This window comes from Gadus morhua, chromosome 5 (genome assembly GCF_902167405.1).
Source record: "Gadus morhua chromosome 5, gadMor3.0, whole genome shotgun sequence".
Lineage (NCBI taxonomy): Eukaryota > Metazoa > Chordata > Actinopteri > Gadiformes > Gadidae > Gadus > Gadus morhua.
In genome coordinates, this window is record NC_044052.1 from 10736465 (window position 1) to 10763832 (window position 27368).

The 27368-nt window shown below is 47.5% G+C and overlaps 3 protein-coding genes across 3 annotated transcripts in view; all 3 read left to right on the forward strand.

Annotated features, from left to right (window-relative positions):
* LOC115544259 (latent-transforming growth factor beta-binding protein 2-like) overlaps nt 1–7559 on the forward strand; it is a 93046-nt gene extending 85487 nt beyond the window's left edge. The window contains 10 exon segments of the mRNA XM_030357122.1: nt 1170–1241; nt 1243–1282; nt 1398–1538; nt 2068–2244; nt 2829–2927; nt 2930–2971; nt 3009–3122; nt 3380–3417; nt 3420–3534; nt 5122–7559. Of these exon segments, the coding sequence (XP_030212982.1) occupies nt 1170–1241; nt 1243–1282; nt 1398–1538; nt 2068–2244; nt 2829–2927; nt 2930–2971; nt 3009–3122; nt 3380–3417; nt 3420–3534; nt 5122–5294 (1011 nt within the window). The 3' untranslated portion in view covers nt 5295–7559.
* Nucleotides 7560–7908: 349 nt separating this feature from the next.
* On the forward strand, nt 7909–16117 carry pomt2 (protein-O-mannosyltransferase 2). Its single transcript, XM_030357142.1, has 21 exons — nt 7909–8591; nt 8715–8799; nt 8909–9013; nt 9127–9235; nt 9506–9614; nt 10254–10413; nt 10535–10641; nt 10751–10833; nt 10922–11031; nt 11225–11291; nt 11800–11860; nt 11994–12072; nt 12544–12695; nt 12824–12915; nt 13112–13188; nt 13285–13356; nt 13454–13513; nt 13620–13725; nt 13830–13970; nt 14869–14980; nt 15507–16117. The coding sequence occupies exons 1-21, from the start codon at nt 8314–8316 to the stop codon at nt 15610–15612; spliced, it is 2271 nt and encodes a 756-aa protein (XP_030213002.1). The 5' UTR covers nt 7909–8313; the 3' UTR covers nt 15613–16117.
* Nucleotides 16118–16373: 256 nt separating this feature from the next.
* On the forward strand, nt 16374–27356 carry lin52 (lin-52 DREAM MuvB core complex component). The gene is made up of 6 exons (XM_030357155.1): nt 16374–16472; nt 17436–17510; nt 17597–17634; nt 17766–17832; nt 17983–18066; nt 26954–27356. Exons 1-6 carry the CDS (start codon nt 16439–16441, stop codon nt 27007–27009), a joined length of 354 nt encoding a protein of 117 aa, XP_030213015.1. The 5' UTR covers nt 16374–16438; the 3' UTR covers nt 27010–27356.
* The last annotated feature ends 12 nt before the right edge of the window (nt 27357–27368 follow it).

Here is a 27368-nt window from a genome sequence, read left to right on the forward strand (position 1 = left end):
AAATAACACAAAACATATCCCAGTTCATGTGGTCATTGACCAGACTGATGGCACCCGGCATTAATGTTTTTTTTCAACCGGTACGGCTGCCCCTGGACCAGGGCTTCGCCCCCCCTGGTGCCATGTGTTGGAGCATGGTTTATTGTGCTTATGCACATACACATCTGAGTGTGCGTCGGGCAGGTCTGCCCCGGCGTTTATTTATCCGCTAATAAAAAACCTTGTTGCTCCACAGCCGATTTTAACGAGCTGTGCCCGCATGGCATTGGGCTGCTGCCCCGGACTCGGCCCGCGGGCTCGCAGAGCCTGGAGGAACGACATCATTCCAGAGGTATGTCAGCGGGCTGGGGGTCCACTTAGCCTCTCTCTCTCTCCCTCTCTCCTCTCTCTGCTCTTACTCTCTCTCTCTCTCTCTCTCTCTCTCTCTCTCTCTCTCTCTCTCTCTCTCTCTCTCTCTCGACAGCTTTTACAGTAGTCTCCATTTTCATGTCAAGGTTTACGGTATTCACCACAATCAGAGGCAAGGGTAACATACACCTGAATGCAGCGGCCAAGGCAATAAATGCATTGCTTTACATTAAATAACAAAAGCAGAGGACATACTGTACATTGGCTGCCAGGGCAAGAAAAAGCAGCAACAAGATGCCAGATGCTACATGTGTAGTTGTGGTGCTAGCGCATAGCTTTCCATTGTGGTGCACCTTGGGAGAATCAGCAGTGTTCACTACCACCAGGTGACTCTTACTGAATTCCAGCATGCGTCGTAGTTGTGGGAACTTCAGCTTCAAATAAGTGTGGTTAATTCATAATAGCTGCCAGGTAGCAGTACAGATGGAGAGCTGCATCTGTAGTTTTATACATCAGTTTATTAATTTACTTTTATGTCCGACGCTGCAACTTTAAAGAACCCCCTTTGCCTTATTTATGAGCGGGCTGCTGCTAGCCCGTCCAGCTTAATGGGAGGCCAGGCCGCCTCCTTCATCGACCGCGCCGCCAGCGAGGCTCCCGTTGCGAGAGACCTGTTCAGGATTTCTAACAAGTCGTTAAGATTCGGGGGGCTTTTCCACCGACTCAACCTGGCTTAGCTTCCACTGACCCGCGCTTTGACTTAACTCAATTTTCACGCCTCCCCCCGCCCCACGTCACTCCAGACGTGAACGAGGTGCGAGATGTTCAGCTCGGAGATCTGCAAGAACGGCCACTGCTCCAACCTCTACTCCACCTACACCTGCCTCTGCCTGCTCGGGCTTCTACTACAACCACCTCCGCCATGAGTGTCTGGGTGAGGGACGCGGACGCTGTCTGAAGCTGCTTCCGTTCATTCTCCTCCGGGCATGCGTTTTTTTTATGCATGCGGTAAGCGCTCCTCTGACCGCGTGTGTGTTTGTGGCTGTCAGATTACGACGAGTGTGAGATGGGGGACACGTGTGTGCACGGCGTGTGCGTGAACACGGCCGGCTCCTTCAACTGCTTCTGCAGCCCCCCGCTAGTGCTGGACGGGAGCGGGAGACGCTGCATCGGCCTCAACGCCACTGAAGGTGGGACGCGCACGCACACACAGACACCACACACACACACACACACACACAAACATGCATCCATACAAACATGCGCACACAAACATGCACACGTAAATACACAGGCACACATATACAAACGAAAAGCATACACACACACACACATACATATATGTACACACACACACACACACACACACATATGTACGCACACGCACACATACGACCGCACAAAGGCATAAATTATCACAAGCACGCACACCACACACACACACACACACATCCGAATACACAAAACATACATGCGCACACGCAAACGCACACAAACCAACACACACGCAAGTACAACATATCCACACTGAAAGGTATGCACAGTGCAAACACATCACCGACCCTGTCTGCCGAGTAATGAATAACACTTACGCTGGCCGGCGTGCTTTAACACGCATGCATGCACCCCACGGCGGCGTGGGGGTCACACGAGGCGTCTGGCGTGTGCCTTCATGTCGTCCCGTGCTGAACTGGGATCTCCTCCCCCTCCCCCGCCCAGGGGAGTCCCTGGAGCCCGAGCAGGACGTCCACATGGACATCTGCTGGCAGGTCCTGGTGGAGGACAACATGTGTGCCAACCCCCTGGCCGGCCACCGCACCACCTACACAGAGTGCTGCTGCCTCTACGGCGTGGCCTGGAGCGAGCAGTGTGCCTTCTGCCCGCGCAAGGACTCAGGTAACACAGAAGAGAACGCATCCTGGGGTTACTTTACTGCTTTGATCCTGATGCCATGGGCTGCAGCCATTGTTGTCCTACTGGAGATCTTATCTTATCAGGGGTCTGCTTACCTCAGGAGGTAGAGTTGGTTGACATGTGAGTGGGAGGTAGCTAGTTCGATCCCGACCTCTCCTGGTTGGAGTGCTGAGCAAGACCCCTACGATTCTGTGTAATTTACTTTAGATAAAAGTGTCAGCTAAATGTCGAATTTTTACTTACTGCAAAACTACTACTACCGATGTCAACCCTGATTTTAAAGTCCTTTGGCAGACGATTTAACCAACACATGCAGAAGAGTTGTTTGAGGGACAGTTAGGCTGGCAGGTAGGCTGTGGACACCGGGGATCAGACCATTTGGACTTGGAGGAGACATGCCTTCACTATATCCTGCGTTGGAATGATAACCATGTTGTTATTACAAGGTAGGGAAGGAACCGTCCCCTTTATGGAACTGTGTGCTTGTGTGTGTTTGTCTGTGTCTGTGTCTGTGTGTGTGTGTGTGTGTGTGTGTGGTGTGTGGTGTGTGTGTGTGCGCGGTGCAGAGGACTACGCGGTGATGTGCAACCTGCGCCGGCCCGGCAGCACCGACAGCCTGAGGGAGCGGCCCCCGGCGCAGTACGAGTACAGCCCGGAGGGCTCCGAGGCCCCCTCGAGCCCTTCGTGTCCCCCTACTGGGACAACTACGGCGGGGGGCCGCTGCCCGAGGGACCTACTACAACCCTGGGGTCCCGAGGGCGTCCCCCTCTTCAACGACTACAGCCCCCGGGAGCCCCCGCGGGTCCCGGTCCTGAGGCCTCGGGAGTTCCAGCCCCGCCCGCTAAGACCCACACCAGTAGGTGGCGCCCGCCTGGCTCATGGGTTGATGGGTTCAGGGCAGAGACCCAGAGGACGACGCGTCAAAGCGTGTGCACTTGTTACCAACGTCGTCCTTAATTATGAAATATATAAATGTATCCATATCTGATCGACAGATTGATACACATATCTGTCTCCTGCATATGCAGCGGCAGAGTAACCCTGGCGTTCAAACTGCCTTTCAATCGTTACCCACGTATGTCCGTACGACCCCAGAATCAACGGTGTGTTTGTTCAGGGCCCTACGGCGGGTTCGAGGGCCTCCGGGCCGAGGAGTGTGCGGCATCCTGAACGGCTGTGAGAACGGCCGCTGCGTGAGGGTCCGCGAGGGCTACACCTGCGACTGCTTCGACGGCTACGAGCTGGACCTCAACAAGATGCCTGCATCGGTAGGTTCTCGTCCAACACCGGATCCCTTCCAACTAACAGGCCGACCCCTCGGCCCCCTCTTTGTGCTCCAGACCCTCCGCCGCGTGTGTGTGTGTACAAATGTGTGTCTGTGTGCTCGCGCGGTGCGTGTTCCAGGTCTAGATAACGACGCTCAGGGACTTCCTGAGAACACAGCGGAAAAGCGCAGGGATTCATTTCATCTTGATCCCAGACCAGGCGTTCTGTGGAGTCTGGAGATCAGCGCACGGAGAGGAATCCGTCCCTCAAGGAGTAGCGCCGGGTGTTTCTTTGTAGCGAACTGATTTCGTGGGGAGCAAATTCATTGTGGCGTACATCACCTCGCCTCACACTGCATTCGTTAAAGTTCCCCCTCCTGCTCTCGGTGCAGAGTTTTATGAGAAACCGATGAAAGCCGTTTTCGCCGCATTCCCCCGTCGCTCAGGGCCAGCGTGGCGCGCCAGAGCGGCCAGGCGGGGGGGGGGCCTTGGTCCGGGCCCGTGCCGAGTCACACACGGGACGGTGCACACGCTCTAAGTGGGCCCTGTTTGTTTGCTTTGAAAGAGAGACCTCCCTGTCATAACGGCGCGCTATGATTATTACAGCATGAGTCGGGAATCCGTCTGCGAGGGTCGCTTATCAGCTCCAAGGACGGAGTGCTTTTTTTCCTTTTTCTACCTCTCATTCCTCTTCTCTGCAACGCGAGGAAATGTAGCGAAACAGATCTCCCCGCCTGCATGGAAAGACTTAAGGGAGGCCTGCGTCTCGTGCCTTCCATTTGCGCGAAACGCCGAAAGCATGTCCCTCCCTTCCCCCCCCCCCCCCCCCCCCCCCCCCCCCCCCCCCCCCCCCCCCCCCCCCCCCCCGAGCAGGACATGACATAAACAGATACGGGGTCGCTTTGACGTGGACTGCTCAGGAATGACGGACCGGACCTCCCATGTCGAGAGGGGGGAAGAAGAAAGAGGGGGTAGAGGTTTGCTCCCGAAGGCCAAGGGGAAATCGTATACAAAGCGTTGTTCTCTTAAGTAACAACATATGAGTGGGCTCTTAATGTCGAGGATTACCGGGTGCTGCCGGAGCTCTGGTGCATTTAACCACACGCAACATGACTGCATCCCTCCAGGAACCGTATCTGCACGCTCCCAACGCGCTGTTATGTCACCGTGGAACCCAAGGGATGGAGATAGAGAAGGAACTAAAGACAGGGGAACAGTATAAAGGCATAGGGGCGGCGTGGGGCTCAGGAGGTACAGCGGGTTGGCTGGTAACCGGAGGGTTTGATCCACGGCTCCTTCTAGCTGAGCGTCCCTGAGCAAGACACCTCACCCCGACTACTCCTGACGAGTGGCCTGTCGTCTTCCAGGGTGGACATCGGCGTCGGTGTGAATGTGCGAATGAATGGGTGAATGACAACATTGCAAAGCGCTTTGAGTGGCCACTTAGAGAGGAAAAACGCTCGATATATGAAGTCCACTACCATTTAAAATCCATAGAAAACGATGGTGATATCCTGTATGTAAACATGTGTATAAGGCCTGGCAGCTGTTCCAGCTGTGAGCACTAACGCCGTCCCTCTCCCGCTCTCCGCAGACATCAACGAGTGCGAGGACATCAGCGACAGTGTGGCCTTGTGTCAGAACGCCCGCTGCTCCAACACGGAGGGCTCCTACAAGTGCAGCTGTCTAGCCGGCTTCGTGGCCTCCGCCAAGCCCCACGAGTGCATCCCCGAGATCCCCCAGGAGGTGGCCAGCGAGGCCGGGTAGTGGGGCGGGAGGCTGGGGGGAGTTGGGCCGGGGTCGCTGGCTCCTCCACGCACCCTCTGGAGATGGCCCTTCCTTCTGCTCCCCAGAGGGCTGCGGAGAGGCCCATGCTTCTGACCCCTTGATAGCACGCACACACACAGATGCTCATACACATGCACACACGGACACACCCCTACACACATACACACACACACACACACACACACACACACACTCAAACACACACATGCGGGCACACACGCACACATACAGCAAAGACACGCACACACACGCAAACGCACATATGCGCACACACACATACACACACACATGCACATACAGAACAGACACACACAAACACTTACACATGCACGCAAATATGCGCACAAACATACATACACACACACACACACACACATGTATGTGACTAATGCATACGAAACATATACATGAATAAAGCCCAAACACGCAAACACAGAGAAAAACAGCGCGCATGTACCTATGCATACAAAACGCATCATATCCACGCTCCCTACATACACGCAAGAGCACCGGGAACTGTTCAGTGAATGTATCACACGGGATTCAACACTTTCCAGATTTGCATTTGCCTAAAGGGAATTTGTAGACGGTTCTTTCCTCTTCTTTTTTCTCGTTTGTTTAGTGACCCCAGTCAGTGCAAATTCATTTTCTTTCTGCATTACTTTCTCACATTCTTTTTGATACATTATTTATTTCTCATAACTAGATGACGGGCCTCTGTGAGCCGGAAGCGCAGACCTTCTCAGAGGCCATACTTAAATGCCCTTGTTGTTTCTGTGTGGCCGTTTGACTTTGGGAGAATGTCTTTCGTTAAAAAAGCAAAACTTTAAATATGAGTAAAACCATCGTTATATCAACACATAGGCAATACGAACATTGAAAGTCTTACCGTTAACATCATTTTTTTAACCAATAGTTTCTTGATGTACATTCACATCAAATATTTTGTATTGCAATCGCTAAGCTACTTGTGGACCTAAAAAGGCTGTGGATGTATATGATGATTAATGTAAACTTAAGTGAAGGATGTGATTCACACGCTCTGAAACACCATATTTTAGTAACTGACTTAACATTCTTCCAATATTTTAGTGCACTGGTAGAGTTTTGACTCCAATTTTCTTATCAAAGTAACCGATTTTTACAGAACCAATATACAGTATATCTTAATTTGATGTTACTTAATTTATTTGAGATCTGGGCTACCTTCGTCATTGTAATTGGTTAATTAACGACAGCTTTTTAAATAAAAGTATAGGTCAAACAAGATCTGGCGTTGAATGCAAAAACCTTTCTTACAAACCAGGCGTGTGAACGCACGCTTAAACAAGAACAACGCCAATCTGCATTCATTCAACATTGAATGAATCTCAAGTTTCAAAATGGAGACTATTCCCATCTCTGAGTGAGTATAGAGGCCAGGTTCTGATTATGGGGAGGTTATGGATATATTGTACAGATCTAGTACTATGTATTATTTGTGTTATATATTCCACTAGGTATTTAGTACAAGCAATATTTTTGTTTGACATAAAAGAAGAAAATGAAAAAAAAAAAGACATTTATAGCTATGTAGATTTATATATTTCTGTACAAATGTTTTTTAAACATGTTTTTATGCGTGAGGAAAGTGGTTGACACTGTACCAGAGGAGGTGTGTGTATCCTGCCCTGTGGAGCAGACATTGAAATGTAATTTTTACAAAGTGCCAGCCTTAGTTCCTGATCACCGACTGCCTGCATTCATTGCATTGAGTTGTTTTGGCCAAACGCAAGCCTTTTATCTGCAGGGACGACTATGTCCAAATCATTTCCCTAGAAGGTTCCTATGCCATGAATGTATCACCATGCCAATATACGCATTCATTTGATTTTTTGGTATCTTACAATAGTTATTAGTTTCAGCTTGAGGTTAATGGCCTTATCCTTTTAGAGGACAGAACTTCTTGTATTCATGCATAAAACCCTCATGTTCACATACAAGCACACATGTACGCCTTTAACCTGCATTGAAGAAAAAAGACTACAGTGGTGCAGATGTTTTCACTGTGTGTGAACTCTTTGTGCTGTCCAATGCATCATTCCACATACCAAATGTCTTCAATAAATTGGAAACACAATGTTTTGGGCTTTGAGTATTTAAAGCCTTATAAACCGCAAATAAGTTGAGATCACGGTTGTGCTGTTGTACCACTTGACTGTAATCACTACCAGTCATCAAATTATTAAAATATGATCAAATCTGTGTTTATTTTTATGTCTTGAATATTAACACGCACGCATACACGACACACATAACACACATGTACTGCATTAAGTGTTATATATGTAAACAGTTTATCAAACTGGAGTGTTTAATGTGATTTCATTAAATTTGACAAAGATAACGTTGATAAAATCAAAAACTCAGGAAATATTTTTTTGATTATATTATATTTGTAGTACTCTACCGCTCTCTAGTGGCGACTTTTAAAAGCACTCTTAAAAGTAGGCGTTTGTAGGGACTTGGGAAATGAAGTCCACGCTCCATACTGCTGAACGTAGCATGTGGTTGTCGCAAACCAACAGCCTTCACTTCCCAGAGACCACTGCGCTTTAATGACGCGAGGTCACGCGTCGCCGGCTGTTGCTGACAGTAATGTTTATCTTTCTGAAGCCATCCTAGACATTTGCAGAGGACTTGCAGTTTTTTTTTTAATTCTGTTTCTATGCATGCATGTATTGAATAGTCGGTGTGTTTATGGGAACGTCCTATGTGAAGAACCGAGCATGAATACTTTTAAACTATGTGTTAGCTTTATAGAAAGGTAGCATCACACTCATCCCTAACCTCTTGTTGAATATGAACGACAGTGGTAGACCTTACTGTAATTTTTTGAAGAAGGGTATCCCTCTCACTGACAAATGCAGAAATAAAGTAAATAAATGAAGATTGAGTGTTTACTTAGATCTTGCTGCAGACATTCATTGCTCGTTGTAGCTGCTGTTCAAACTTCCTGATGGCAAAGGATGAAGAAGACCTGACGGCTCTGCGACAAAGAAAGACTTGTCTTATATCCGAAAATAAGCGGACCTTACACACGCCCTTACCTGAGGCTCAATCTAATAGACTTGAAAACGAGGATGACAAACAGGCCTCGAATGGGACATCATGTTGGACAGAAAGGAGCATCACCCCTCCAGGTGCCCAGCCCCCAAACACAATCCTGGTTCTGTTGGTTCTGGGCCTTTCTTTTGCTACTCGCTTCTACAAACTAGCAGAACCTCCTCATATATGGTGAGTACCAGGTACACCGGAGTACCAGAGTACTCCGGCTGTGTGTGTGTGTGGTGTGTGGTGTGTGTGTGTGTGTGTTTCCTCCAGTGTCCATTTACCCACACTGTTTGCTGACTCTTTCAGTTGGGATGAAACGCACTTTGGGAAGATGGGAAGCTACTACATAAACAGAACTTTCTTTTTTGATGTCCACCCACCCCTTGGAAAAGTAAAGTAGTACTTCATCCGATTTTCAGAAGCTGTTTTTGTGAACTATTCAATACACAAATACAATGTTAAACCCAGCTTGACAGGTGATGCTCTCCCCTCTGTGACAGATACTCATAGGTCTCGCTGGTTACATGACCGGCTACGATGGGACATTTCCCTTTGTCAAACCAGGCGATAAATACGGACATCACAACTACTGGGGTATGAGAGGGGTGAGTTTAATTTCCACTGTAAGTAATCAGTGAACGCTAGTCTACAGGTTGTGGTGATTATAAAACGACGTCATTGGACCCAGACGCTGATTGGATGACGGTTTCTGTGTTAGTTCTGTGCAGCCTTAGGCTCCTCTCTCCCGGTGTTCGCCTACTTCATCGTGCTGGAGCTGTCTCACTCCAACTCAGCAGCTCTTATCGCCGCCGCTCTGCTTATATTTGGTGAGTATTTGCCTCAACACAGAGGATGGAAAAACTAATGAGGTCCCAAGAGGCTGAGTTTTTGACCTTAAATTGTGCCTGATGTCATACAGTATTAAGAGCATCCTGATTTAAACAAAAAATAAACAACTTAGTTGGAGGTAAATTACAGAGGACGGGAACTGTCCTCTGAATTAGCAATTTTATTAAAGAGAACATAAATGTATTTATCACTCGCATTACTTCTTCAAACAAACTAAAACTGTACAATCTGTTTCAACCCCTGGACAGACACTGGCTCCATCACTATTTCCCAGTACATCCTTTTGGATCCAATTCTGATGTTCTTCATCATGGGAGCAGTGCTGAGCATGGTCAAGTTCAACCAGCAGAAGTCAAGGTAGAACGCCTTCTCCATAATAACTCTGTATTCCACTGTTATGGACTAAAGTCATCACTAGTGGTCCATGTTCCAGAGTCAGATGATGCACAGGCATGCTGTTAAAGGGCTGATATCATGCTCTTTCAACTTTTCCATTTGCTTTAGACTGTTATATGACGTATGTATACATGTTTTATATCTGCTAGGCTAGAAAATTCTAAGTCTGAGCCAGAGTATTCGCCCCCACCGAGAACTCCGGTGGGGTGGTTCAAAAAGTGTGAAACAGCTTGTTTGCGCTCACACTGTTACTTCCGTAATAGTTTGACATCAGACTGCAGTTGGCGGTTCTGAAGTTCAGAAGTCGCGCCTCCCGGCTACCCTCAACACTACACGGGGTGTAAATTAGCCAACAAACGTGCAAAAAGTTCGGCCAATCAAAGCAGAGTGGGCATGCTGAGTGCTGACCAATCACAGCAGAGCGGGTTTCTCGGGAGGGGGGCCTGAAGTTGCTGAAATTGGTTTTACAGAAATTAACGGTGTGAGAATAATAAGGGGTATTGTTAACATTCAGGCATGTACCCCCAAATGCAATTATAAACCCTAAAGAAGCATGATGTGGGTTCTTTAAGACGGAAATTACGTTGTTTTTCCCCTCAGACCCTTCTGTGCGTCCTGGTGGCTATGGTTGCTGCTGACGGGGGTGAACCTCTCCGGGGCCATCGGGGTGAAGTTTGTGGGGCTTTTTGTCATCCTGCTGGTGGGCCTCAACACGGCAGGGGACCTCTGGGCCCTGCTGGGAGACCTGCAGCTCTCGCTGGTATAAAAGGGACAAAGGGTCCACCTCTACCGCAGTGGGAATACGTTCTGAATGCATAATAGTGGATGACACCAGATGCTCAACCAATCGGCTGTCTCTCTCTTATCTTCCCTCGGGTCAGGTGGATGTCGCAAAGCACCTCCTGGCCCGGGTCACAGGACTCATCCTGCTGCCCCTGTTGCTCTATGTCACAGTATTCGCAGTTCATTTTGCCGTGTTGAACAAAAGGTGAGTTTGTATTGCACTGTCCTTACTTTGGGACAAGTAGCATTTGCGTGATGTTCAAATGTTCCACTTTGTCGGAGTTGCCATGATGATTGTTATTTTGTCAAACCAGTGGTCCAGGAGATGGCTTCTTCAGTTCTGCTTTTCAGTCCCGTCTGATAGGAAACAACCTGCACAATGCGTCCATGCCCAAGTGTGAGCTCCTTGCACTCTATCCACTCTCTCCATCTGTTGGATTCTATCGCCTATACTCCTAGTTGTTAATTCTGCTGTATCTGCTCAGACTTGGCGTACGGATCCACCATCACAGTGAAGAATCTACGTATTGCCGGTGGTTATCTGCACTCCCACTGGCACCTGTACCCAGAAGGAGTTGGAGCCAAGCAGCAGCAGGTCCGACAGACACGCTTTGTACAATCATTGATATTGATTAATCATTCAGACTTTTAGGCTTTGATCCAAATTGTGACATCCAAGTTTGGTCGGTAGCTATGACCGTATTCACAAACACAACGACGTGTGATGCATGGATATCAGCGTCCTCCAGATGGTCATCATGTCGTCCGTATGTGTTCTGTCCCTGCAGGTGACTGCGTACCTCCACAAAGACTACAACAACCTGTGGCTGGTCCACAAACCAGACGACGGCCAGGGTGAGACCAAGGGCTTCCTGGACGTCTGGACTCTCTCTGCATTTTCATTTACATTTAGGGCATTTAGAAGAAGCTTTTTTATCCAAAGCAACTTACAAAACGTACTTCTTTAAGAAGAAAGAGATACAACAATATACCGATGTCAGTACAGTAAGGATGTTCATTCAACCAATTGCCAAGCACTAGGTCGCTAGGTTAGCCCAGTCCCTGTATACAACAAAGATGTCTTGGGGATGATGCTACACAATGTTAAGCACTACTTTTAATGTTAGGTGTTGACATTGTTTATGGCTGTCTTTATTAACACTTAGACCACCCTAAGACCCCTGAGCTGGGCCGCCACGGGGACATCGTCCGACATTCAACCAATTGCCAAGCACTAGGTCGCTATGTTAGCCCAGTCCCTGTATACAACAAAGATGTCTTGGGGATGATGCTACACAATGTTAAGCACTACTTTTAATGTTAGGTGTTGACATTGTTTATGGCTGTCTTTATTAACACTTAGACCACCCTAAGACCCCTGAGCTGGTCCGCCACGGGGACATCGTCCGACTTGAGCACAAAGAGTAAGAACCAACACTAGCCAACAAAACCAACAATAAAACTACAGCGTAACCACTGATGGTTGATGATTATTTTGTGAGTAACATTGCATATTATTGTATCTGTTTAATATGACGCATCTCCTCTCCGCGCCAGAACCACCAGGAACCTCCACAGCCACCTCCAGGAAGCGCCCATGACCAGGAAACACTTCCAGGTCACAGGTTATGGCATCGTGAGTAGACCCCCTTACTCAATCTAATCGTTTGACCATTGGTCGTTCACTTTTAGGTTAGTTTACCTCGGTTAGCTAAGAAACTCAATCTGATTTCACAAACATATCTGTGGGAGTGTGTGTAGATGATGGCTGGTTTAAGCAGCCTCGCCTGGCTGAGTCTGACTGGGTGAGGTTCCGCAGCCGTTGTGTAATCAGTGTGCACAGGTTAAACCAGCCGTCTCCACACGCACTCGGGAGATCTCCTGGAAGGCAGCGGAGCCCCCTTGCCTTGCAATACACCGGGTTTTTGACCCCTCCACCCTGTATCCTAGTCACCTGGGTGGAGAGTGGCATAGACATGTGCTACAATAACCCTTTACACTAGTACCTCTTGATAAGCGGTTATTGTGAATGAATCAAAACGATGAACTTTTTGATAGAACACAGGATCACATGACTTCCTGCCTGCCTCCCTCTGTTCTCGTTCAGAACGGCAGCGGTGATTCCAACGACCTGTGGCGGTTAGAGGTCTGCGGGGGGAGGAGGGGAGACCCCGTGAAGGTCCTCCGCAGCAAGGTGCGCTTGCTGCATGTGGCCACCGGCTGTGTGCTCTACTCCTCAGGAAAGACCCTTCCCAAGTGGTACCCAACGCCTCTCTTTGTTTACTTGATCCATTTCATCGATCGCCCCCGCGTGATTACATCAACCATCCATACATCGTACAGATTCACTCACACAAGGTGACCCTGTGTTCTCGTGTACTGTCTAGGGGCTGGGAGCAGGTGGAGGTGACCTGTAGCCCCTACCTCAAGGAGACACCTAACTCACAGTGGAACATTGAGGACCACATCAATCCCAAACGTAAGCAAATGGGTCAATATACAGTGTGGCGCTCTTTGCTTTAACCATGTCTTTATTGTCCTTCATGGGCTGACCGTGTGTGTGTGTGTGTGTGTGTGGTGTGTGTGTGTGTGTGTGTGTGTGTGTGTGTGTGTGTGTGTGTGTGTGTGTGTGTGTGTGTGTGTGTGTGTGTGTCTGTGTCTGTGTGTGTCCCCAGTGCCCAACATCAGCCTGTCAGTGCTGAAGCCCCATTTCCTGGAGATCTTGCTGGAGTCCCATATCGTTATGATCAGGGTACGAGCCGATCAAAGATCAAGGATCATCATTATCATTATCAGCCAATTGAAAGATACCATTGGTTTTTATGTCGTCTGATATGTTTGTTTTTAGGGCAACAGCGGACTGAAGCCCAAAGATAGCGAGATTAACTCCAGACCGTGGCACTGGCCCATCAACTACCAGGTGAGCTCTGCGTTCCACAAACTTGACTCAATGTTGTCATGAATAGCACCAGGGTAACTGATTGCTATGTTTCTTCTTTTTGTGTGTTGCTTTTAAGGGCTTGAGGTTTTCTGGCGTCAATGAGACGGAGTATCGCGTGTACTTGCTCGGGAACCCAGTGAGTGACTAACTATCTTGTCCTTCCGTGATACGCCTGAGGTTTGTGACGGGCATTTAGGTTGGGTTTGCCATATTGCTTAACACTAGTACGGCCTCCTCCTTAGGTCACCTGGTGGCTCAATTTAGCATGCCTGGGCCTGTATGCAGTCATGGTGGCGGTGGCCTCTATAGCTCTCCAAAGAGACGTGCATCTCAGCCAAAAGAGACGAGGTACACATAATAAAACCTTCCAAATGCACCTCCGATACTTTAAGGGTATATGCGTTTGTCAATTCCAACGTGCCGCTGAATGTGCCCCCCTGGGTTTGCCCCAGAGCACTGCTGGGTGCTGATGCGGGGCGGGGGGCAGCTGGTGCTGGGCTGGCTCCTCCACTACGCTCCCTTCTACACCATGGGCCGCATCCTCTACTACCACCACTACTTCCCTGCCATGCTGTTCAGCAGCATGCTCACGGGTAGGTCAGACCTGTGCGTGCTTCCCTCGTTATGAGGCTCCAGTGAGATGTTTTTGTTTGTTTATTTGGGGGGGAGTTTTTGTGTGTGTTTTTTGTTATTAAGAAATATGTTTGTTCGTTATTAGGGGTCCAAGCCAAAAGGTTGGATCCCTATTGTTTTTGTAGCGATTTTTCTTATTTTTATTATTATTCTTACCTCCCTAAAACTGGGACCACAGCCCAAACCGTAAATGGTGCATACACGCCAATTGCATGACTAGATCCAGGTCTCTTCGAACTACGCAGACGACAAAATCCAGACATGCCGGTCACTAGGTGGCGCTATACCAAGGAAAAACGCGTTTGGGGCTATAACTCCCACACCGAACCTCTCACAGTCAAAACCTTTACATCCGCAGGTTCACGGTAGCGTTTTGAATACATGCTTCGCGTTCACTGTGCCGGCGAAATGCACATCGATTGGACCCCTGGATAACTGCTTGCAGTTCTAGTTTTACTTTATGTTAAGAAAGAAACAAAATGAGTTCATCTTAAGGGGTTAATCCTGATGAAAAAAATTGAAGAAATTTGAACATGATGCTATATCAGCACGGCCCATTTATTGCTTCATCGTTGGGTTTGAATTGTTTTTCAATTCTTTTCTATTCTAAACACGTTGAGTGTGCACACATAGCTCCACCCCACTGTGTGTGGGGTGGAGGCCTTGTGGTAGTGCTCTGCAGTGTCTGACGTGGTTGTGTTCCCCCCGGCCCGGTGGTAGTGCTCTGCAGTGTCTGACGTGGTTGTGTTCCCCCCGACCCGGTGGTAGTGCTCCTGAGTGTCTGATGTGGTTGTGTTCCCCCCGGCCCGGTGGTAGTGCTCTGCAGTGTCTGATGTGGTTGTGTTCCCCCCGGCCCAGGTCTCACTCTGGACACCCTGCTGCACAGCGCCGACCTCTTCCTCTCCCCGCCGCGTGCTGATTGGCTGCTCAGACTGGGACAGGTGGCGCTGCTTTTCAGCGTCCTTTACAGGTGAGAGTTCCGGCTGCAGTGTGGGTTTGTCGTTGCCAAAGGGTCACTTCGTGGGGCATTTGCTCTTACTTGTCAGCATTTCTACCAGTAAGATATTTAATGCTATTAAGATAACAATGAGTAAATCAATGTTGGTATTTTATTATCCTTTTCCAAAGGGGTGATATCATTCTTTTTCGGCTTTTCCTTTTGCTTTAGACTGTAATATGACGTATGTTTATATGTTGTATGTCTGCTAAGATAGAAAAATTGAAGCCCGAGCCAGGGCAGTGCTAAAAAAGTTAAAAAGCATGATACAGGCTCTTTAAATGCTCACTTTAATACCATACTTTCTGTCTGTCTGTCTGTCTGTCTGTCTGTCTGTCTGTCTGTCTGTCTGTCTGTCTGTCTGTCTGTCTGTCTGTCTGTCTGTCTGTCTGTCTGTCTGTCTGTCTGCTCAACACTGTATGTGCCTTTATTTCTTTGTTATCTCTGATATTCTTGATTGTTTCTCCCCCCTCCCCCCCCCCAATAAAAAACTCATCAGTTTTTACATTTTCCACCCGCTGTCTTACGGCATGAGAGGACCTCTGGCCCACGAACCAGGGAGTGCAATGGCCGGCCTCAAGTGGATGGATTCATGGGAGTTCTAGGCGTCTCCATGGAAACCGAACACTAATATCGCTCATTGCTGTCGGTACAGAAGTATTGTTACACTACTTAGACTAATATAGTACTAATGTGCACGTTGAGCATTTTTGGAAAGTATTTTAGCTTGTCATATGTAGAGACTACCTGACCAAACAAGTTGAACACACCAAGGTTACAGTATTTGAGGAGTTTGCATTTAGATATCCGGGACACATCATCTTTTCACCTAACTGCCTTAACATGTATTATCATAAGGTTGCAATAATGAACTAAGTGCCTTAATCAACAATCCCTCAATGAATAGGTTTCCAAATTATTTAAATAATTCCTCTTTGTTTTAAAGACTCTTGAAGTAACTTTTTTATTCAGGATCAAGGTACTATTTTTGTACTATATTCAGTCATTACTACTGTTTGTGTCCTGTAATTTGATACCACACGACTGGAAATGGATTGTACTGTAATGTGAATATTTAGTTTTAAATAATAAAGAAATTGTGACTCTTTCTTTTATGTGTTTTTGTAGGTAATACATTTTGATATATCAGTAGTGCCCAGTGCCCACTTCCTTTGATAAAGAGGGTACATAGGACATTTGCTACTCACAATTCATTTCATACATGTTTACTGTTCGCTACAGGACATTCTCTGATTCTTATTAAACTACCAGGATTATGATAAATTACAAATATTAATCGTTATTGGTGGTGAAGGGATTCTTGTTTTGTTCCACAGAGACACATGTCTGCCATCTAGCGCCAACTATTCAAATGACTACGCTACACGTGAATGACCGGGAAGGCTGCTGCTATTGGTTGGAATATGTCACATGTTAGTAGTGAAGATGGCGTCGCCAAATGGAGGTAAATTCTAATTCCTTACCCTGCGATGTTGTGTATAAAATTACATTTTGACCCTTTTGTGGTGACAATATGTTGACGAATTTCACAACTACTTAACTACTCAGTGTGGGGTGATAAACGAGGGAGGTTACTGGAATAATTTAGCACCGTAGGGTGGTTTTTTACGTTGGCTAAAGCCTACACCAGCCAGTGTTTTTGTGTAACGTTGACGTTTCCCAGTTTATGGAGACGAGACAGAGGTCCTCTGTGTCGTATGCATACGCTGCTAACGTTCACGTCTCATCATTTCAGTTATGGCCAGCTCCTTCGACATAAGAAGGTCACTTTAAGTGAAGCTTGTCTGTTTTGTTACTCTAAGGAAGAAAACATTGAACACAGCTTGTCTTTTATGTTCCTCTGTTCCTCTCTTAAAGAGGACCTCCTTATGTCGAGGGAGCTGGCCTTACCTTAAATGATGTGCTCCACACACTAAATCACCGTGTTGTGTCGAGCAGGCTCATTTCAGTGAAGGCAGTACACACTTTGGTGTCTGGAATGTTAATGAAATCTGATATATTATGGTGTGGTGTCAGGATGTTTTTGCCAACACGAAGCCTTATGTTGTTAGGTTGAAGTGGAGCAAAATATTCTATATCAAAGCTCAACAGGAAGGATATAAGCATGAATGTGATCCATTGTAAGTCATTTTTATTGAGGTCTTATGAAGTAGCAGGGATAAGGGAACTTCCTCCATGCCCTGCTGCTTCCATTGTACAACAGCAGAGACTATGTATAACATAAATCTATGTCACTTTTAGGTCGGAGCATTTCAGCTGTTTTCTTTCTTCTAATTTCTTAATGAAATGTGGTTGAGAAACAAAACTAATTTAATTCTGTTGTTTTGCATAGAAGTCTGCAAATCATACATTATCTGCTACTTGAGAGCATCTGTAGAAATGATGTTGATGAAATTTTCCCCATCAGGTGATGACTTTGAGTCGTCTCTGCTGAGCTTTGAGAAGCTGGACCGAGCCTCACCAGACCTCTGGCCAGAGCAGTGTGAGTTGAACCCGCTGTGCTGCTTTTTCAACCACTTATTTTGTCCGGAGCTCTGCTGAAGACTGACTCTATGCTTCATTTTGCAGTGCCCGGAGTTGCAGAATTCGCCGCATCTTGTAAAAACGTATGTTTACTAGCTTGGTACCTACTTAATTTTTACCTGATTGAGATTGCCAAGGAATGTTAGCATATGTTGTGTCATATGTTCAGAGGATGAGTCGGCACGTGTACTGAGGCTCTTCTCTCCCTCTGCAGCCCATCACTGACTCTCCCCCTAAGTGGATGGCGGAGCTGGAGAATGACGACATTGACATGTTAAAAGGTACGCGCATGTATGCATTAAAAACAGCAAATAGCCATTGAAAAACGGTTTAAAAAAAGGAAAATCTAGTCGGTTAACCTACTTTTAGTTGACTGTTTTCTGTGGTTTATTTTGGCAAAACTTTTGTCCTGTCTGGTTATTTACTTGTAGAGCTGGGTAGTCTCACCACCGCAAACCTCATGGAAAAAGTGAAAGGGCTACAGAACCTCGCCTATCAGCTGGGCCTAGAGGAGTGTAAGTAAACACAAAAACATAACACACCAGGACTTAGTGCTTCAATTGAACACTAGGTGGTGCCACTTGCACAATATGCACCATCACAATGTTATTTAACTGCAAACTCTCATGTTAGAATAACATCTCCACACCTCTGACAAGGTGACTTACATATGTTCACCTGAAAACTACCTGTGAAATAGTATGATTTTGCGTTGTGCCATAATGAAAGGATTGCTTGGTATTTGCTCAAAACACAGTCCAAGAATAGACTTCCACTCAGCATGTTGTGATGACATGTATCTAGGGCAGTCTTTTCAAAGTAGTGACGGGAGCATGGCAGCAAGGGGCCAAACGCAAAATCTCACATTTAATCCACTGCCTGGTGGCTCCATTGTCCTAATCCATGCGGAGAGTGTGGATTAGAGAGATGAAGCTAAGTGCTCTTAAAAGAGAAAATGTGTGCTTACTAGTTCAGCAATGAAAAACGCATACAAAAAAGGAAGTGTTTACTTACTGTTTATCTTTGACGTTCTCTAGAATAAACACAACATTTACAGTTAAAAGTTAGTAGAAGTAACAAGAAGGTCTTAACATGACATGTCCTAGCATGTATCTTCCGCAATACACTCTTCTTGTGTACTTCAAGGCGTGTTCATCTTGATCTGGTTAAAGACGGTGAACAGGTGACCAGGGAGCCACCCACTTTACAGTTTACTTTGCGATTAGCCCTAGCAATTTCAAAAAATGCATAAAGGTAGGATGATTAAAGCAGGCTATTTCATAGGCGGATTAGGCCAAATATAATTTGTCATTATATTTGTAAATTAATTACAAAAAAGGACCGATGCATTAATCAAAAGTTTATGTAATTATTCAAGCCAGCCATCAAATTATGGGGCAGGGTTGTTGTATCATCTATTTAATAGAGTTGTTTAATGCAGAGATATGAGCGGTGCAATAATGTAGACGTAATTTAGGAGTAACCAAATCCTATATTAGTTTATTACACTCGATTTAATATCGTGTTCCCGGTCTGACTGACAGTTACCTGTCTGAGTCGACAGATCTTACAGAAGATGCATGATTGACCTGTGTTCCATTATATAACAACCCAAATAGACCAATTGTCTCACTAACAGGAGTCTCTCCCGGTCTTCACCTAATGACTTATTTAGATTTGATTAAAGCTTCTTGGTCTGGTCTCTCTGGTGGCAACAAGCCCTGAGCACCGAGTCACCCGGCGCCATTAAGACGTTAGCTGTCACTCGGGGAGGAATGCAGGGTTTTTTGCAATCATGTCGCGTAGCCCGGGCTGACGGCACGCAATGCCGGTTATTATTGGTCTCCAAGCGTCCCCCTCGTAATGGGTGCCTGTTTAATGCTCTCCGGTTTAATTTTCTCCTTTTCCCGCCTGTCTGGGGCGGCCTTGTAAATCTCAGCTACTTTTTCATCACGTTTGTGCGCTCCTCAGTTTCCCCCCGGCCGTAAACGAGTCGGCGCCGGGGAGCAGCGGCGCAGAGGGGCCCGGGCCGGGGCAGGATTTACTGCCCTCCTCCTTCCACGCGCGGGCCATTAAAGATAGTGCCGCTTAATGGGAGCCCGGCACAATCAGCCCGTGTAAACAGTCCCATCCCGGCCTCGCAGGCTTGCCCCCTGCCCCCTGCCCTCTACTCTCACCCTCAAGGAGTCGTGGACCGAATCAATGGCGGAGAATGAATGAAGAAAAGTCAAACTAGCTAAAGAAATTATATGTAATGCGTCCTGCCATCCATGTGGGTACTGCTGACGCAGGCTCTTTTTTGTGGACGACTTCACACACACACACACACACACACGCACACACACACACAGTGCTCTTCACACATGCACCCCTGAGGGTGTGTTAGTTAAATCGGATGCATCCTTAATCTCCAGGGACCGCTTCCCATTACCAACCCACTTCACACACCCGCCACGATTTAGGACATGTGGCGCTGCTGCTGTCCTGTCCCAAAGGCCCTCACACCCTCCCCCCCGACGCGTGCCTCTTCCCCGGGCCCCAGCTGCTGCCCCGCCCCGTGATGAATGCCCCTGTCGTGGGCCACTGAGTGTGGGCATCAGGCCCCCCCTGATCCCCCAGGGAGAAGCAGGGCTCCTGATAAGCGCTGTTATTGGAGGTAATTGAAAGCTGAGTGTTCCCCCGGGAGCCCGGCACCAGGCCTCAGGCAGAGGGGCCGCTGTTAACACCGCAAACACACCGCAGAGCGAGCACCGCCGCTCTGTCACACTTGTGGACTCAAGGCTGCTGGGCTTCTCTCTTAACCACCTGTGAGCGATGGGGCAACGCACACCAGCCACAGATGCTTGTCCACAAAGGAGGAGCCGGTCCCAAGGCTTTCAGGTGTACACCGGGAGACGGGGACGTTGTAATTGGCTGCAAGCAGCGTCCGTCATAAACCTGTCTTGAATACCATTCGCCGTGGATCGGTTTCACCTTGGGACATCTGCTGAATGGTCGAACGGCAGGGCTTGACAGCGCGCCATCACCTCGTACACACAGGCTCCTTTATTAATCGTGGTGATGTAGTCCTGTACAAATCGTTGGACTCCTTTCTTGCATGTATATATCTTTGCAAGTTTCGCAAACTCCCGCTTCACTTCAGTCAAGAAAATATAATTAAAATGGAGAAAAAAGGAATTGACACGCGAAGAAATGGCACAACACAAATATACAGCAAGACTTTCCCTAACATACCCCATTAATCACAGACCTCTGGTTGTTCCAAAGCATGAAACAAAGTCCCCCGTATACCAACCTAGCCCAGTGCAGTGTACAGGACCTACGTGATGAAAGGCCTGTGTAGTGGAAGGCAGTGTTATGACACTGCCTTACCACCCTGGCAGTGGCAGCTCCACACACCACAGCTGGACGCAGTAAATCCTTCCTGTACGGGGCCAACCTGTTGTCTCTGGCCCAGCCACTCAGCGCAGCCCCTCAGTCATCCCCACTGATACCAGGTATCGATGGCGCCTCTCCTCCCAAGGTGAAACTGAAGGTCACCCGGCTACCCTGACAGCTCCTAATGGGCCCGCGTGCACCGCCTCATCCCCCCCCCCCCCACCCATCCCGCATACAGCGCCCCGCCCCAGGATCAATCACAGGCCTATTAGGGAGCACGCGCGCTGCTGAATATGATTGCATTCAGTGAGCTCCACTGGTGCTAATGTGCCTCCATCAATCCATCAGGGCGGGCTGACCGCGGGGCGGGTGGTTATGAAGTACCTGCACTGACAGCCCGCTGAATGAGGAGCAGGGAGAGGTAGAGGGGTGAGGGGGATCTGCCACACCGACCCCCCCCCCCTCATGGATAACCTTCCCCATCGCCTCTTCCTCTACCTCAAAACTCCACCTTCCCCTGTCCCCTTCGCAGCTTCTTTAAGGGCTGATGGAGGAGATGGATGAGCGGTGGCGTCGGTCGGGGCGTCTCTCTCTCTCTCTCTCTCTCTCTCTCTCTCTCTCTCTCTCTCTCTCTCTCTCTCTCTCTCTTCCCCCCCCGTCTCTCTGAAGGTGGTACCTGAAGTGGGTGTGAGGGGAAAGTGATGGAGGTACGCTTGTGTGTGTAAATCACAGGCTTGACGTAAAGGATGCAGGACGTAGTAGCTGGTGTTTTGATTGGAGACGAGAGGTCAACAACGGATGGTCCCGCAGGCACCCCTCAAACGCAGGGCATGTGAAACGGAGGAAGTCTGGTCCAAATGCTACCTGTTTGCGTTGCACTGCACGCGTCCTCCTTTGTTTGGACCTTGATAACAGGGGTTCAAATCAGTGTGGTTGTATAGAGGGTGGTTTTCAAACGTATTGCAACAGAAGCTCACGGACAACACGGCAGGCTGTAGCTGCTGGCGTCCATCCCTATCTGGGGCAGAATCAGTGTCACCGCCTTGTAGAGGAGAGAGAGAAAGGCGAGGCTGCAGGCGGCGCCTACACACAGACCCACACAGACACACACCTTGCTCAGCTCCGCCTGCCTGACACCTCCCTGATCAGATCGGAAATGACACCTCATTTCCATAAAGGCATTAGGAATTCATTGGATTTTCTTTCCCAGCTAATCATAGCGCGGGTGTAAAACCTTTTAGGCTTTTTAATGAATGAATTTTGACTGATTGCCTATTAATAAGGACACCTCTTGAACAGCCATATAGGCTGGGCAGGGGCGGAGAGGTGCAGATGTGTTTGTTTGTGCCCGTGTGTGCGTGCATGCGTACGTGTGTGTGTGTGTGTGTGTGTGTGAGTGTGTGTGTGAGAGAGAGAGCGTCAGCCAGGCAAGGATGCATTGCAGCGGTGGAAGGGGGGAGGGGGAGAGAGAGGGGGAGGGCCCCTATCAGTTGGGACATAAAGAGGAACCATGGCTCCCCTGGGAAATCACAGCTCGTGTCTGCATCTTAAATATCCCTGTGAAGTATCAATAAGTGGGTAATTGAATTTTGAACACAAACATGAGCGTCAGGTGTATGTGTTGCAGAAGGCGGTAGTGTCTGAAAACGGAGGAGGGGCCTGTGTGTGTGTGTGTGTGTGTGAGTGTGAGATTGTTTCTGTGTCAACCATGTGTGTGTGGCTGTGTGTCAGGTCTCCCTATCCTTCCCCAGCGGGGGTGGAGGGGGGGGAGTGGATGTTAAATCCATTAAATAAAGCTTACAGGCCGTAATGGCCCGAGTGGCCCTCTGCGATGGGCAGCGGGGTCAGATAAGTCCCCCGGACTCTTAATGAAAGTGAATTGGTGCAAGCAGGGCTGGGGTCCAAGACTCCAGTTAACCCAGGTGGTCATCTGTCTCTGGAGGTCGGGGGGGGGGGGGGGGTTTAGTGATGATTACTCGTGATATTCACGTGGGAATCCAAGTGTGTGTGGAGGGGGGGGGGGGTTTGTATGGGGGAGAGTGGGCGGTGACATGACACCCAGATCACTCACGGCCAACGAGAGGAGAGTAAGATGTTACACAGACGCGTTTCCTCCATGCATATGCATGCAGGCCTCATGGGATTTGCACAAAATGAGACTGGTCCTTTCTGACCGTGGGGCATTGCACATCAACAACATTAGTGACTCATCAGCCAGCAGCTCCCTGCTGCCTCTGGGTTTTATACAGGGCTGGCAAAAACACTGGGCTATATTTAGTGTTTGTGTGTGTATGGGTTCCTGCCGGATATAGGTCAATCCGCAGTGGGTATTGTAGGTACCTGGGACCCAGACCCAGATCTACAGGGAGAGGATTACTGGCCTCAGACACCACGGGCCCCCAGACAACATAAGCTCTCATACTATAGCATACCATTAGCCTCCTGGCCCGTTCCATCCAGACCATGACCTAGCTCTGCATCTGTTCATTTCCAACTCTTATCTCATGAAAGAATGGAAAAAGTAAGCATGCAGAAAGCACAGGAATGCGTCAATGCGTATAAGAGGTTCATATTATTAATTGACGGGCCGCTTTGTTTTAGCGCCCTCCAATGATTTTTCTCGTATTTGTTTGTCTAATGTTGACACGCCTGGCTCTGGTAAAATGTCAGAATAGTGGGGCACTAAATGATAATTCGAGCAGAACAAATCAACAGGAGGAGAAGTCGCCAGCCCCCAGAATCCATAAGGTGTCATTTGGTATGGATGGCAGCTGTAACAAGTTGCTGATTAACTTAGTGCAAAATTAGTAATTGACCTTTCTAATCAACTAAACAAATCTCCTCGTCCCCCTAATCACTATTGATCTCACCCGGCCTTTGACAAAGTGTGTGTGTTTGCGTGTGTGTGTGAGAGAGACAAGTTAATGTAAGGAGAGTTTTGTGGTGCTATCTTGGGTTCTGGTATCTTGGTCATATCTTGGGTTCCGGTGTCCTGGTTTTAACATGGCTCCTGGTGTCCTGGTGCTATCTTGGTTCCTGGTGCCCTGCTTCTATCTTGATTCCGGTTCTATCTTGGTTCCGACCTGGTTCTATCTTGATTCCTGGTTCTATCTTGATTCCTGGTGCCGTGGTTCTACCCTGGTTCCCTGTTCTATCTGGGTTCCTGGTATCCTTTTGCTATCTTGCTTCCTGGTATCCTGTTTCTATTTTTTATATTTTGCTTCAAACCACTGCTTTGTGCAGATTATCTCAGAAACAAACTAACAACAAAACCAAAAAAAAGGCTGTTCCCTTCAAAAAGTATAAATGAAAAATAAATTACTGTTGATACATGATTTGCAATTCAGAAAATCCAATGTCTTTTAAGGGGTTTGAATACTTGATATATGACCATATGGGAAAAAAAACAAAAAAAAAAAACGGTCTGGTCATCAACCCAGAGTTGTCAGGTGTCTACTTAGTAGACACGGTCCACCGTCTCTATGTTCTCGTCTCCTAAAACCAGGTTCTTTACAAAACAACCCCAACCATTTACATCCGTTGTGAAAGAATCCTACTACTAAAAACCAAACCTCTGCTCGTTGACTTTTGGAAACGGCCGTCCTCCAAAACGTTACGTTGTCTCAGAATATCTCCCATATAAACGATGGCTTATTAAACAGAATTCATAGTTGTAATGTTATTCGCCCAGCCCATTTCCAGGTTGATCCAGCAGCAATTCTCTATTGAATATTTTATTAGCGCTCCCTCACTTGAACACTGAACGTCCAAAGGTCTATCCTACGAGATGAGCACCTTTTTTTTATTTTTGATCAGAGGCGAGCTGCACATCATAAATTGAGTGCTGATTTCCGTTTGATGGGGTCTTTAACCGGATCAAATAAATGGTATGAGTTTCTGCCTGAGCCGGGCCCGCCTGAACTCAACTCTAATTAATGAGCGGCTATGTGGTGTGAGGGGTCTCCGGGGGGCCCGCTGTGGGGGGATGGGGGGCTGGCACGGCCATGGCTGATTCCCTGCTTTTTAACAGTTTGGCCTCATCAGAGAAGATGGGAGGAGGTGCGCGGAGACGCCTGGGAGGGAACGCCGGCACTTTCTCCTCCTGCACACCTCCTCCCCTTATCGGAAGATGACATCAGCTCACTCCTAGTCTCCGGGGTCAGCCCAATTTAATGGCTTGGCCCCCCTGATTCCACTGGCCCCACTGTAAACCGAGCTCTCCTGTCTGTCTGCCGGGGGTTTGTTTGGGGTTATTTGAAGAGACAGCGCGGCGCAGAATGAATCCATCCTATTCCAATTAGCATCATGTTTAACCTGATGATGGACACCTCAAGGTGGCATGGTCCGTCCCCGTCCCCCCATCCCCATCCCCACGCCCAGACACCACCATTATCCTTCCCCACCTGGTAACTCATCTAAATGACTTATCGCCCCAGCTTTTTCATTAGCCGCCCGTGGTGGGGGGAGAGGGGGGTCTTCTCACCCACCAGTACTTTTGCAGCTCATCAGCTCCTGGGTGTTCCACTCTGCTCTGGTCCTGATCACCTTCTCCTTGAAGGCCGCATACCAACTGTCTGTACGCAAGGCTCTATGCTTTGACTCAGTTGTCCAATATTGTCCTGCGTTCTTCAGTGTTGGACCAAATTCAAGCTATTCTGGTGTCACTGGAATGGGCTTGTTTTGGTTTTAGCTGAGATTGTTTCCTGTTTGAAGCTACTTACACCGTTGATGGGTTTCTGGTGAACAAAGCAGCATCTCCGCGTGGATGCTTCCCCTCCAGGGCTCATAGAGACACCGGAGAGACCCCTCATAGCTATTTAGCTAAATCCCACTTAAACACCAGCAATAATGATGAAGTGTTTGCGGTTTTCAAATTGTATACAGTGTATTCATGTCACGATGATATGATATGAAGGTCTCCGTTTCTTGTGTAATATCCCATTTTCCCCTAAGGGACATTGAGTGGGTTTGGGAGGGGGCCCAAATGTTTAATCGTATCTTTGTACAGGATGTATTGTAACTTGTATACATGCACACATGCAAGCACACACATGCACACACAAACACGCATACAATGGCTGTGTAGTCGTATGTCAGTGCACACACCGCGATCACCAAGCCATTTACTTTGGTAGACGGTGTGTGTCTTATTTTGTTTTCCATGTCCAAAATGAACAGATGTTTGTCGAAATTACCTCCTGCTTTGACGCTGCACAGAAATTAAATACATGCTTTGCATTGCTAAAGAACAGTGCTGATGCCTTTTACAGCACCTTTTCAATCACTCTAACAGTTCCTCTTCCCATATCGGAACCCAATCACGTATTTGTGTAGTGTCGGAATTCATCCGTATCCACGAAAAGGGGCCTGTTCTCATATGATTTGCTTTCGACTAGCCTGGTTTCCCAGGCTAGTCATACCAAAGGAGAAATAGTTTTCAGCAGAAAACACGACTACAGTATATAGGCCAATGTTGAAAACGGGCTGTCAATCTCAGAACACTATTCAGTTAATTTGCAGTCTTGTAGATATCACATGATTTGTTGTGCATTGTCTTTTGTCTTGTTTTCTTTTGTGTTTTGTGGATACTTTTGCAGTTTCTGTTCATTTTGCCATCCAACTTCCTCTTGTTACAAAAGCATAGAAACTCATAATCGACCATTATGGGCCATTTTGTAGAGGGTTTTCATAAACAAGACTCTAAATTGCGAATATTTATACTAATTATTTGTTTATATATCGCTTCAGTTGTTTCAATTTCATAGGCACAATGAATAGACATGAAGTGTAACTATTAAAATGTGTACTACTGATTAATGACCGCCTAAATAGCTTACGCTGACCTTTAGTTTGCTATCTCAAACACTAATAAACTACAAGTCTTTAGCCTTCTATACTTGAAGGGAAGGATTAATTAAAGCCATGTTTTGGTATTGAACCTATTTTCATCCATCTTGTTTAAAGTGGAGCGTCTTCCAGGGTTACTTCTAAGGTAGACTAACCTTGTTTCTCTTTTCTCTCTAGCCAGGGAAATGACCAGAGGGAAGTTCCTCAACATCCTTGAGAGGCCGAAGAAGTAACGATTGGACCAATTGTTTAATGTCATCAACGACAACTGAGACAGGTTGGAGGAAGGCGGTCCTGATTCGGTTCCTCTAGGAGACTGAGACAAACAACAACGCCCCCAAACAGTTGGAATCACCCCCAACCACTGGGGGGCAGCAACATTTCCTCCAGGGGAGCTCACTTTGGTTGGGATATTTTTCCTCTACTTATCATCAATGCAGCGGACTTGAATATTTGCAGTACACTTTCCCAATCCCCGGATGTACGTTCCCTATTTATTCATATTTCTATTTTAAAAAACTTGGTTTAGAATTTTGAGATTGCTGAAATGTTGTATAATAAAGTTTGACAATGAACAGAATCTTCGTTTGTG

Excerpts from the sequence above, each read along its gene's own strand:
- pomt2 (XM_030357142.1), top strand. The coding sequence starts at position 8,314 with ATGGCAAAGGATGAAGAAGACCTGACGGCTCTGCGACAAAGAAAGACT. Across the intron at positions 12,696-12,823 it reads GGAAAGACCCTTCCCAAGTG|GGGCTGGGAGCAGGTGGAGG; the intron begins GTACCCAACGCC and ends TGTACTGTCTAG. Across the intron at positions 14,981-15,506 it reads CTTTTCAGCGTCCTTTACAG|TTTTTACATTTTCCACCCGC; the intron begins GTGAGAGTTCCG and ends AAAACTCATCAG.
- lin52 (XM_030357155.1), top strand. The coding sequence starts at position 16,439 with ATGTTAGTAGTGAAGATGGCGTCGCCAAATGGAG. Across the intron at positions 17,635-17,765 it reads TCGCCGCATCTTGTAAAAAC|CCCATCACTGACTCTCCCCC; the intron begins GTATGTTTACTA and ends CTCCCTCTGCAG. Across the intron at positions 18,067-26,953 it reads TCAGCTGGGCCTAGAGGAGT|CCAGGGAAATGACCAGAGGG; the intron begins GTAAGTAAACAC and ends TTTTCTCTCTAG.